This window comes from Oenanthe melanoleuca, chromosome 1 (genome assembly GCF_029582105.1).
Source record: "Oenanthe melanoleuca isolate GR-GAL-2019-014 chromosome 1, OMel1.0, whole genome shotgun sequence".
Taxonomy (NCBI): Eukaryota; Metazoa; Chordata; class Aves; order Passeriformes; family Muscicapidae; genus Oenanthe; species Oenanthe melanoleuca.
In genome coordinates, this window is record NC_079333.1 from 6,389,935 (window position 1) to 6,403,217 (window position 13,283).

General features: G+C 37.7%; 1 protein-coding gene across 4 annotated transcripts in view; it reads right to left on the reverse strand.

The window, feature by feature from the left end:
- Nucleotides 1-1,753: 1,753 nt before the first annotated feature.
- CADM2 (cell adhesion molecule 2) overlaps nt 1,754-13,283 on the reverse strand; it is a 548,264-nt gene continuing 536,734 nt past the window's right edge. For all 4 annotated transcript variants that reach the window (XM_056493497.1, XM_056493489.1, XM_056493471.1 and 1 more), the window contains 2 exons: nt 5,573-5,698; nt 1,754-3,990 (listed from right to left, as the gene is read on the reverse strand). In XM_056493497.1, coding sequence (XP_056349472.1) covers nt 3,872-3,990; nt 5,573-5,698 — 245 coding nt within the window. In that variant the 3' untranslated portion in view covers nt 1,754-3,871. The remainder of the gene's footprint in view (nt 3,991-5,572; nt 5,699-13,283) is intronic.

The following is a 13,283-nucleotide window of genomic DNA, read 5'->3' on the forward strand; positions in this document are numbered from 1 at the left end:
CTTTACAATAAGTGGCACTAAATTACACTAGAACTGCTATGTTACAGGGAATTACATGTAACTACACTGTAACTGTTGAAAGAGCTACTGTACATGTGCGTACATGGTAACTTCAGTGCTGTTACAATCATGAATTACATAATTACAGATGATTCCGTCCTTCCTTTTCATTGAAATAGCTATATATATATATATTTATGTTTATATATATATATATTATGCTGCAATGAAAACACACAAGATGTTAACTTTCATGTCTCACTTAGAAAAGTTGGTTTTCTTCACGTGTTCCTTTAAGAGAGGGAGTCTCAGTGCAAGATGAACCATCTTTAATGATGTGGAAACTTATTGAGATGTTCTAGCTTAAACTCTGAGCCTCAAGTTAAACATCAAGTTCCTTAAACTGTCTCTTGGTTTGTCAGATGACACTAAAAGAGTGGGATGATGCACCCCTTGTCTTCTGATGCACGCTTTCTTGTTCAGATCATGAGAATGTTCTTGAAGCATTAAAAAAAAAAAAAAAAAAATCACAAACAAAAAAGTTCTACATCAAAAAGTTTAAAAATAATCAGCAATTGACACTGTAAACAGTACACTGGCAGAAACTAGCTACCTGGTCTGGAGAAAACTACTCTGCAAGGGAGTGAGGGTAGGATGTCACACACATTTTAGTGAAGGTGGTTCCCATTCAGAGCCTCCATTTTATAACTCGCTGGGTGCCTCACACCATCATAAAAACTTCTTTTTTTTTTTTTTTTTTTTTTCCTCAGAATGGGAACTTGGGCAAAAGGAATGGACAATGGCTTTTAGCCTACTTGATGTCATTAGAGTTGAGCCATGACTCTGCTTACAGAAAGGAGGGATGCCTCTTTACACCCCATGTAGCAATTTGAACCATGAAGACCAGACCTGCTAAGTGCAGAACTCTCTGTGTGGGGCTTTCCACACCTGCTGTGCTCAGCTGCAAGGGACATCACCAGGTGCAAGACAATGGAAGATCACATGGGTTAAAAATGAGCACATGTCAGGAGTTTTAATTGAAAGCTAATGGAAAACAAAACAAAATAAAACAAAACAGTTTTAACAATACAATTTACATTGGGTTGTTTTTTTTTTTTGTTTTTTTTTTTGTTTTTTTTGCCAAGTTGAAATGCTGTTTCTATGCCACTGGAGAATATGGTTTGAAATGGTTACCACAAGACCAATCCTGCTTTTGAAGGTCCTACCTGACCTTGGCTGGGTAATGGTTCAAGTACCAGCCCTACTATTCGAGCGAGCTGGAATGAGAAGGATGAAGGAAGGTGAAAACACCACGCTGGTGGGAATTCCACTTGAGCAAATAAGGCCCTCATCCAGGGAAGCACTTCATTTTTAAGCATGTGAACAGTGCCTTATACTCCAAGGGAACCTCTCTGATGCCTGAAGCTGACTATGTGCTTAAAAGCTTAGTTGAACTGGGCCCCAGGTCCTGAAATAAAACTTTGATACTGTACTATAGCTAATGTAATTTACTGCTGTGACAAGAACCCATATTTTTGGTATTAAACTGAATGACTTCCTTTGCCAGCCTTTTACATGTTTATGTTTTGAAAGACATGAATATCTTGTAAACCTATACTAGTTTTCAATGTGTCTAGTAGCACCTACCTGGTTCTCTCAAACTACCATATTATATTAACATATTATTGCATTTTTCCACAGATGGGTATGGAGTGAATTGTAAAAACAAGCATGCAATCACATCAATGCAGACTTATTTCTTTAAAATGTCATACTGTATATGATTTATTATGTTAACACTCAACCACATCATATTATTTATGTCTGTATATTTTGAAAAAAAGTGCTGCTTTGATTGACGTCACCCTTTTTTCTTAGAAATGAACAAGATAAATGCTTCAACAAAAACAATTAAAATACTCTAATATTGTCCTTAAAAGGTTTATATTCTTCTGATAAATAATCTGTCACAGCACCTTTATCTTCCATTTTACCATACCACATGATGTCATATTCCAAATTCTCCCTTCCCCACACAAAAATAAAATCCCAGGAGAAAGTCCTTTACAGCAGACCATCATGCTTTTATGCTTCACAAAGACATCAACCAGAGAGAAATACTTCTTTTGTCAAAGGTGCAAAACACAGGAGCAAAGCGAGCTCCAACTAGACTAACTTGCATTCTCCAGTGTAGAATCATTTCCAAGACCTCTTATGGCAACCTTTTCTTTTCATTGGAAGAGGAAATAAGCCAATGGGCTTACAGTGTTTTGTTGTCATATTTAAGAGCATGTGATTTTTCAGCTGTCAATTACACAAAAAAATTTCAGAAATAATCCAAACAGAGACCTTCACTGTGGAGCTAAAAGCATGGCAGGAATTCTCTATCATTCACGGTGACATAAGTTTGTACCTCACAAAATGCATAGACAGGAATTTAATATAAAGAATTAGTCCATTTACTGTATACACAAAACATATATCTTTTGTTTTAACACTTCTATTTTTTCTTTTTCTTTTTTTCCTTTTTTTCCTTTTTTTTTTTTTTTTTTTTTTAATTTTTTTTTTTTTTTTTTGGCAAACCAACATAGAGAAGCAGCTCTGGACTGCCAAATTAAAAATTGAGAATTTTAGCAACTCAATAGTACTTTTTAAGGATAATAATCAAATGTGGTTGTAATTTAAAACCTGAGGCTGTGCACTGGTTGTTAGCTTAAAACTACCTTTCCATATAACATTGTGCTTCCATTGTATAACAAAGAAAAAATTAACAAGAACTAGAAAAGTTTGCTGCTGAACAGTGCTAGGACATACAGACAAAAAAGTACTAACACATGTTATCTACTCAGAATATTCATTTTGAGTCATATCTAAAGGGATATAATGGACATTAGAAAATGCTTACTTGTGACTGACTTAGCTACTGCCAAAAAAGTTGAATATGTATCAAGTAATGTTTAATTGAATTTATTATATGCACTATATACAGACACTAAAATGCCTTGCAATTGTGCCCCATGAACACATCAAATTTGAGTAGGCAGGTGAATTCACATTTAGCAAATAAATTATAAAAACATAAATTACTCAGAAAGTTCTCTAATCTTTGTGATCCCAAAAGCCAGTAAAAGGGCAGGAAAACTCTTTCAAAAGAAGCTCTATTACCTAAATTTACAGAATCTGTATAGCTATTCAGCATGTTTTCACCACTGAAACATGGCACTGCTGTCAAGGTACCATTTAAATCATAACAAAACAAAGGAAAACAAAACAAGAAATTCACTGGACTCGTCTTTTTTTCCCACCAAATCCAAACATACAGGAAACTACACTAAACAAATTTCAATATGTGTTTCCAAGGGCATATGTTTCAAAAACAATTTGCTTTTTGAATTATAGATAGACAGGTATAAAATATTCTTTGTAAACTTCTAATCTTAGACTTAACATTTGCTGTAAGTAAATTAGGACCTTACCTAATAGTACTTGTTATGAATTTTGTTCTATGACATACTAATAGGGACATGATAAAAGAAAACTGGAAAAGAAAGCTGCATAAGACTTAAATATGTAGAAAACTTGGATTAAGATGATGATTAACATTGTTAAGGCTGTATATTCAAGCACTGTATGTTAAGAGAGCAGTGGATATGGTTTTTAGGCAATAAGAAATGTCCTGTTTTATGCATGACACTGTAATTACAGAATGATGATGTCAACAGCTGGTTGTTGGTGTAAACTGGCTACTTATAGCAGGAATGTGAGTTAATAAAGACAGCAGAAGATGGCAGAAATGAATTCTGAGAAATGATAGCCAGTTTTCTCCAGCAGTCAGCCTGATAAGAAAAACTCCACGATTCTAGCTCTGCATCTAAATGAAATACTCTTTTTTCTCCTCTGCATTGACTTGGCTGCCTTCTGCATTGATAATGGCTGTGTCAGCATCAGGTGCATCTTCAGCTCCTTTTGCTTCATTTGTTAAATATGTTCCTGTAGGAATCAGTACAAGAGAAAAGAAAAAAAAAATAAAGGAGAAAGATTAGGGGTTTTTTTACACTGCATTATAGGAAATGTATTTCAAACAATGTACTCCAATTTTTTAATGAATGAAAGATATTCTTATACAGTTTTTAGTACACATCATAAAGGTGTACTCAACTTTGTAGTTTGCTTAAGAAATATTTACACTGATACCTATACTGGTAAAGGCACATATACAGACTCTGGTATATCCACAACAAATTGAAGAAATATTTTAATAAAACTCCACTTTATATAACTGCAGAAATATGCAATATATTTTTCAATTATAGAATAACTGATAAAATCTTGATTATTTCATGAAATAGCTATCCATCAAAAACAAAGCAATTTTGAGGGCTTAGATATTCATAAACATGCTTGCTTTTTTATTATTATTTTTAATGGCCACTGATCACTTGTATTTCTGTTTTTTCTTGATCATATCTAGGCTTTAATTTTACAGAATTATATCATAGTAGGTTCCAAGAATTACAAAATTGAGGCAGTTTTATTAACTGAACCAAGTCATATTATACTAGCACAGCTATTCTTATTCTCTGGATAGCAATGAAAAAAGAAATGTATAAAAAAGTTGAATTTCCCTTTTTGGAAAGCATTATTTATGCTGGCATAAGATGTACAACTATTCATTCAGGAAAGTAAAACAAAAGAGACACACTTTCACTGGCTCATTAAAAAAAAAAAATCTGATTTCTTCCTATGTAGTCCAATCAAATTGAAATGACGCTTTTTATCAATTTACGTTTTCTAGGTATATGATTATCCTATCTAAAATGAGAGTTACTGAATTAACACTAACAATCATCTTATTTTTTTTTTCTTTTTGAGGGGTGTGGAAAGGGATTCAACTGAGTTTTAGCAATAGGCCTCCAAGCTGTAGAGAGGTTAAATCTCAAGGAATGATTTCAGAACTAACTAGGTCAAAATCAAATCATAGAGAAGTCAGAAGTCAGTGTCACTCCATTCCTGTTATCTTTAGTGGCAGAGGGGACTGAAAATGAAGGGACCAGAATTATTAAGGTAAAACCACAGGACAAAGTAAAGCTAGCCCCAGGAATGAACCCCTTATTCCAGCAGGATTACTGATAAACTGATATGAAAATTCACCACTGGATTCAAATATTATCTTTTAAACATATATTTAAAATATTAGCATAATCCATTAAAATGAAAAATCATATTCACTCAATGCATATATATTCTACTGAATTGATAGGCTAGTTAAAACTATGAGAACATGATGAGAACATGTAATCAAGTATCAGGAATTAAGATCCAAAGCCAATGGCAAATCTTACCTCTTGGTCTCTCTATATCACTGACTTACAAGATGACCTTGGGCATGTAATAGCTCCATGTCCTTTGCCTTAGCCAGCCCACTGGAAAACTGGGTAAAATTCACTGGACTGAGAACTACTTTTTGTCCAAATCATTCAGCAGAGGGGGGAAGGTGAAAGGGAATGGCACTTCCAGGTGAAATCATGCCTTGCTTCCAAGAGTGACTGAACTTCCACTAAATGTGTCCTACCTTTATGTCTTGCCAGGTATCGACCAAGGAGAATTATAGAACATAGTGTTACAAAGACAACTACAGCCACTATTCCTCCTATAAGAGCGTGGTCAGGTCCAGTCTGTCCAGCCAAAGCATTTGGATCTAGAGGGAGAGACAAAAAAGCAAAAATGGTCCTACACAGAGAAAAAAAAACGACAGGAAAATTCATAATACCAAGTTTTATAGTGATCATCCTGAAAATAGGGCATTTCCCTCTTTAATATTCAGCATGGTTATTCCCACTTTTACTCCCAGTATCTTATCAACGACACAGTGCTGCTTGTATTCCCAGATTGTTAAAACCCTGAGGACATCACAGTTATGAAAAATATTACCTTATTCTTCTTTGGCAGAGGTTATTAAATGGAAAAGGTTTCTAGCTTTGCCCTCGTCATTTTACAACTGAAAACCTGGCCATAGCTATTTATAGAAGGAAAAACAAGGAAGTGAGAATTGGGGATCAGATAGCATCAGCAGAATAGTGTCTGCATAATACATAATTTATAGAATTGATTCTCAGTGGGGAACCCTTATATGTTCTCTTCCTTTCATTCCTGCCCTCTTGCACCAGAACTAAAAAGGCAGATAAAGTGCAGCTGTGCCAAGCTCCTCTGCACATGGCTGAGCCTGCATGGATTTGGTCAGATAAAGGTACCAGGCATCCTGAAATCATCATTCAGACTCAAGCATCAGTTTGTGAATTTACTCCAGACTCAATTAACACCCAGTGTGAGCAAGCTGTAATAGATATCACAGAATCACAGTCAGCTGGGATGGAAAAGACCTTTGAGATCATCAAGCCCAACCCATGAAGTCACACCAGGTTGTCAACCAGTCCATGGCACATCCAGTCTCTTAAACCCCTCCAAGGATGGTGACTCCACTCCCTCTCTGCCAGCCCATCCCAATGCCCAATCATTCTTTCTGTGAAAAACTCTTCCCAAAGCCCAGCTTCAACCTCCTCTGGCACAGCTTGCACTTAGGTGTTGTTAAACCTCACACTGTTGTATTCAGCCCATTGATCCAGGTCTCTCTGCAGAACCCTCCTACCCTCCAACAGATCAACACTGCCCCACAACCTGGTGTCATTTGCTAATGGCAGAGTGAATCAGCAGGTTCCTTTTTCCAGCTCTGTGCAGAGCACTGGGAACTCTCAGATTCAAGTGTTCTGTACTGGTCATTTGCCTGTTCTGTTGCCTGATGCCTCACAGAAGTTGCAAAGAGACAATCATAGGAAATGGCACTATGGGGTGAGTAATCCTTCAGAGCTTTTAACAGTGAACCAGTAACCTGTGACTGTTGACTCAACAGATTAATGCAGAAGAAGGTAAGATTTTAATCTGAGGATCATGACATGGTTCCTATTATAATGAAAACGCCTCTGCTATCAAGTAATAGTAATTCTCTGAAGATGTTATTAGCATGTACTGCATGAGAGAAGCACTCTCACTGCTTCAAGGGCATTTCCCTTGTAGGAGCTGTTTATATTCTTCAAATAGTTTGCAAACAACTCCTTTGCTTTGCAAAAGGGAAAGGCAGGAAAAATATTTACACAGAAAAGAGGGCAAGTCTGTGAAGATGACAGAAAGGTCTCTGATAATGCTGAGGAGGTGTGATTCCATCATGCCATGATTACATTCTGCTGACCAGGGTTGCTATATGGCAGGAAGATGTATGAATACTTCTGGTATGGGAGACTCATGAGGTGTAACAAGGCCAAGTGCTGGTGCTGCACCCAGGTCAGGGCAAATCCTGCTCTCAGTCCAGGCTGGGGGATCAACAGATCCAGAGCAGTGTGGCTGAGAAGGACTTGGGGGTGCTGGTGGGTGGACATGAGCTGCCCTTGTGCTCTTGCAGCCCAGAAAGCCAAATGTGTCCTGGGCTGCATCCACAGCACCATGGGCAGCAGTCCAGGGAGGGGATTCTATCCCACTGAGCCATCCTTCTGAGATCCCATCTGGGGAACTGCAGCCAGTTCTGTGGTTTCCTGCACAGGAAGGACAGGGACCTGTTGGAGTGAAACCAGAGGAGGCCACCAAGTTGATGTGAGGGTTGGGGCACCTCTCCTATGAGGAAATGTTGAGAGAATTGGAATTGTTCAGCCTGAAGAAGATATGGGCTTTTGGGTGACCTAATTCTGGCCTTCCAGTACCTGAAGGGAGCCTGCAAGAAAGATGGAGAGGCACTATTTACAAGGGTATGTAATGATAGAACAATGGGAAATAGCTTCAAGCTAAGAGCAGGTTCAGAGTAGATTTTAGGAAGAAATCTTTCACTGCTGGGGCAGTGAGGTGCTGGCACAGAGAAGGTATGGCTGTCCCATCCCTGGAAGTGTTCAAGACCAGGATGGATGGAGCTCTCAGCACCCTGGTCTTGCTGGAAGGTGTCCCTGCCCATGGAACTAGATGATCCTTAAGGTCCCTTTCAACTAAAGCCATTCTGTGACTCCAAGATCTACAAATGCACGTGTATATAAATATAATATTCCATGGATGAAAGAAAGGAATCCTGTTTTCCCTTCCTGCAGCTACATTTTCGGGCTTGCTGGAGCACAGAGTGGTGTGGCCACTGGTACAGATTCAGCTCTGCTCTTAACAATCACTGGCCTCATCAGGCAGGACTTTGTCACTTATTGCTGGCTCTCTGAGCTCCCACACCTTTCACTTCTGGCTGCCACAAGGACTTTGGGGAAGCTGGTCATAGCACTTCTGTGGACATGATGGCAAATAATAGGTATTTGGCCTCAAAAAAGCTAGAAACACCTTACAAATCAGCTCCCCTGCCTCCTGTTCCACCTCCACATCCTCCTGGCATGCTGCTGCTGCTGGTGGCACCACACTGAGGACACATCACCAGTCCAGAGGGACATAAGCTCCAGTAAATCTGACCCTAAATCCTGTGCACCAGGAGACTCACAGGGGAAAGCAAGAGTGCTGAAGAATTGCCTTCCCAAAGCAAGAGCTTGGAGCATTCAGCCACTCTCTCCCTTGCCTGGCAGGGGCTTTGTTTTCCGAGCAGAGCAAGGAGGAGGTGGCTGCTCCCTTGAGAAGATGGAAGGTGGCAGCTTGCTGCAGGAATGTCAGCCTGCTTGAGCCACCCAGACAGCTCCTCCTTCTGTGGCAATGTTGACTAAAGCTCCCCCCTGCAGCTAAAGGGCAGGACCCATTTGGACCCTGAGGACCACCCGTGTCCCCAGCCCTGTGTGTGACCTGCAGGAGATGCTCTTAGGCAGCACTGGGACAGGAGCAGCATGAACGTGTTTTCCCACTAAAAACTGGCTCCTGCTGCTATCACAACAATAAAAGGAGATCTTTTAAGGGATAATACACTTCCTGATGCAGAGCATAATCCAGAGAAGGGTTAGCACAGAACTTTATCTACAGGCATTTTTGCAAAGCTGATTGAAGTGCACAGCCTTAGCTCAATACCCAGATGTACAACTCATGTCCTCTGTGAGCTTTAATAAACATTACAGATAAAAATCCTCACAATACACTGAGATAAATACATCTCTGCGTTTTTATCCTCAGATGATTTCTGACATACAGTGACTCACTCCTCCTCTGACATACCTGATGTGACTACACAAAGTGACCCAAAGCCAGCCTAAATAAAGGTTTCCACCTATCAGTGTGGATTGATGAGATTCTGATACTGCTTTAGCCTGATTTTTTTTTACATTAAAATTAATGTAGGTATTCATTGGACTGCAAAAGTAACACCATATTTTTTGCTCTAATTCCAACCTTGCTATCAAAGCCAGATTAGAGTTGTTGGTATTACTAGAGAAGTTCGCCAGAAAAAATCCCCAAAAACATATACATAACCTATCACAATTATATTACCAGTGAAAAAACCTTTGTTAAAAAGGAAAAAGGAAAGAAAGTCGAGAAAGGAAAAGGTGGAAGCAAAGGAAATAAAGAAAGATTCTTAAAAGTAGCCAACATTTTCATGTGAAACAAACCTTTTTTCCATCTCAAAATGAAAATCTGTAGAACATAAACAATATTCTGAACAGGAAGCATACCTCATGAATATCTCCTCATAGAAAAATAATGCTAGCATTAAATCTAAATATTCTCTACATTATGCATAGAGAGTAATGCACTATACTTTTGCCTTTTATGAAATGACCTAAGCCTCATGAGTGAATTATAGATCTGGGGCTTTCTATCATGGTATAAATAATTACTGTTTCAGAATGTGCCCGAGCAGTATCTCAAAGACAGAAATACAGGGATTTGGAAACTACTTTTTTTTTTTTTTTTTTGATATTTTAAGTATTTATACAGTCAACATGCATAATCATTCAGGTGTTCTGGGCACAAGTGTTAGCAACTGACATTCAAGTTCCTGAAACCACTCCACAGTTTGCTTTCCAAAAAGCAGAATACTATTCAGATTGTTTTTAGATTTGTGTTTTAAGCTTCATGGACTTTCCCAAGTAAATTCTATTCTGCCATGCACACAACTCCAGCAAATGAAATCTGAGGTATGCAACTTATAATTCAGTTGTTTCCCTTAAAAAAAAAAAAAAAAGTAAAAAATTAGATTAAACTGTTACTGTTTTAATAAATACTTTTTTTTTTTCGTCATGACCACAGGCAGCTACAGTAGTCATGGCCTGAAATAGTTTTGCAATCAGACTAGATCTTCAGAGATAAGTTCTTTTTTCTCCTTATTTCATCCTTTGATGAAACTAAGAAGATCTTATAAAAACATAATGACACAAAACCTCATAATTCTCTTTTATTTGCTCTTTTTCCCCCCTAAGTTTAGAAAGCTTCTTCAAAATACTAATTGCCAATGCTATAAAAATGTACCCATTTTCAGCTTCTGGGATTTCTCTGTTACTGTTTCCCAAACTGTGAATACACTTAAATGAAATAACACAAACTTGTATTAAATAACACTCTTTAAATGACTAATGGGGAAAAAAGGCCTCATTTGTTAAGAGATTAAACACTTCAGATAAACCTTAGATCTAATAAATAAGTAGATATGCTCTTTTTATGACCTGCTGATAAAGTTTCAGTGAAGAATATTTTAATATGAATTTACACTTTAGTTAAGCAGAGAAATTTTGGAACAGTTTTTCATGCTTTTGCATAAAGTTTATGTTAATTATTCACCTCATTTCAGTTTCTTCATGCATAAGTTTCCTTCTTATTTATGCAGAGTTGACTTGACTGAGCAGGCTGCAGGAAAGGGTCAGATAACCCTTTCCTGAGCAAAGGCAAAACAAGCACATTTGTGAATGCTGAAATGGCATATTTTGGGGAATATGTGCTCAAGTAGCCCTCTCTTTTTGCAGAGTTTTATCAATATGTATTTTTGGCTCATATGCTGAAGTTAAAAAAATCACTCTGAGCATGAGATGACCTAGGTTTTGAGGCATCCAAAATAACAACTTGTTTTGACCATTTCTACTATACAAAAAATTGGAAATATCCTCATTTGCTGTGGAGCTTAAATTGCATTCACAAAATGAAGTTATCAAGTATATGTATTATTCATAAATTACTGTTCCTTAAGGCTGGAAAAAGAAAGGGCTGTCCCATTTCTCACAGAAGCACTGAACCCACCAGCCCACAGTCACTTTTATTGGTTTGGTAAATAATCAAATGCTGTGGCAAAGTTGACTTTCTACAATATGGGATCCTGGGGCATGGCTCTGTGTTACAATTTATATGGCAGAAAAATCTCTTCAAATGACTTCTGATTCTTTCCCCATATTCAGGGACTTGTTGTAACCCCCAGTACAACACACCAATATTTCATACTATTGCAAAATCCATTGTTTTAAGTGCTTTGCTCAAATCAGATCAGTAAAGCAATGTGCATTTCAGGGTGGGAAAACCCAAAAAGTACAAAAAAAAAGAATAAATAGCTCTGTCTTATTTGAAAGGCTGTCAAAATGATGCAGGTAAATATGAAAATGAGTGGTGGGAGACTGTGAAGATTTCTGGAGAAAATCTAGCAAGGACCCTCAAATAATGAGATATCTAAACCTGCACTGCTTTTAAGTGTCCTAAGCAGCAGAGAACAAACTTCAACAACTATGGGGAGAGAGTAGTTTGAGGATTTCTGAAGTCCATCAGTGAATGTAAATTACATTAGAAATATTCTCCAGTAAATGTTTTCTTCATATCAGCTTAATTTCCCAAGGAGATGAGAGCTTGTGTGATTATTCTCTTTCACTCTGTTCAAATTACTCATGAACCGTGGCTCCATTACAACAAGTTTAAAGAGACAGTAAAGAACTCAAGAGCCTTGTTTTCTCATAACTAACCTGAGAGGACAGGTTGCACCAGGGGCTCAGAGCTTATTAAACACCAGAGAATGTGTAGGAAGAATGCCTTTATAAAAGCCTTAATAGAGACAAAAGCTTCCGTCAAATCTCTGCCCAAAAATCAATTTTTCATTAGAGGGGTCTCTCCATTGCAAATACTTTGGTGTCCAGTGGCACAGATCCTGTTTGAAGCTTTTCACATGGTTAGGTGGCATTTATAACCTCTGAACCCTTGCCTCCTCACCTTTTTCTCCTTTTCTCAAAGCCCACCCTTCATGCTTCTCCTCCTTGTATTTCCATAATTCAATTAAAGAGCCATGAGGCACAATCTCATGGAAACCAGAGATTTAGTTCTGCAGTTGATGGCACAAACTTGGGTTTTGAAATGTATTCAGATTAATGTCATTGCCAAGATTTAGCCATAGGGTTCATAAAATATTTAATTGTCCCACCAATGCAAGTTTGGGGAAAAAAAAAGTAAAGCTTCAATAAAAACAAAACAAGCAGGCTAAAAAAACCCCAAACCAAAAACCTCAAAAGAGAACCTCAAAGATCTGGTTTTACATCAGTAGAAAAAAGGCTGAAGTGGGAATTGTCCCACAATATGGATAGAAGGTTAGACTGAAGTGATAGCTGACAAGGTATGTGCCTTAGGAAAAGTGGCAGTAGTGCTGTCTGTGATAAATGCTGGTAGGAAGAATTTACCCTTTTTAGAATCTTAATTTGGGCACCCCAGAGTTCAATTTCTCTTGCATGGCCTGGAAGGCTGAAACAGGTGTTTTTAATCTTTTTGTAATATACTACTAACCACTGAAATACATGTACTCCAAACTTGTGAAACTATTGTTAAGAGGGAAAAGAAACTTTCTGCACCTTCATTTAAATTGCAAAGAGCAGCTGCCCAAAGGGGCTGGTTGTGAAATTCATTGAAAATGTGTTTTGTTATTAACCAGTTCCAAACTTAAAATATGTGACAAGCTTCTTTATCCTTCAGTGCCTGAAGCAAAGAAGAACAAAAGAGTGTACTAATATCCAGCACATATAAACTGCTATTTTAATAGTAGAACATCATCAACCATAGCAAAGACAGGCAGAAAAAAACACTTTTAAACCTTCAAAAGAATTGATAGCCTTTTCTTCCCATGCCACTGCAGTTGCACATTTGGCCCATTTTGCCTCTAAGTGTTTTGTTTTTTTTTTCACAGTACTGAATTTTATATACATTCTTATTAAGAAAAGCCTACATCCCAGAAAGATAAAAGTCCCACACTAATGTTTCAGCATCTGAAACTATGGTTCCTTTTGAAGAGGATGTGTTGCTCTCATGAAACCAAAACTTCTTTCAGAGGAGAGAAAAACACAAATGTCTCCTGATATGGATTTGTGAGTAGGTAG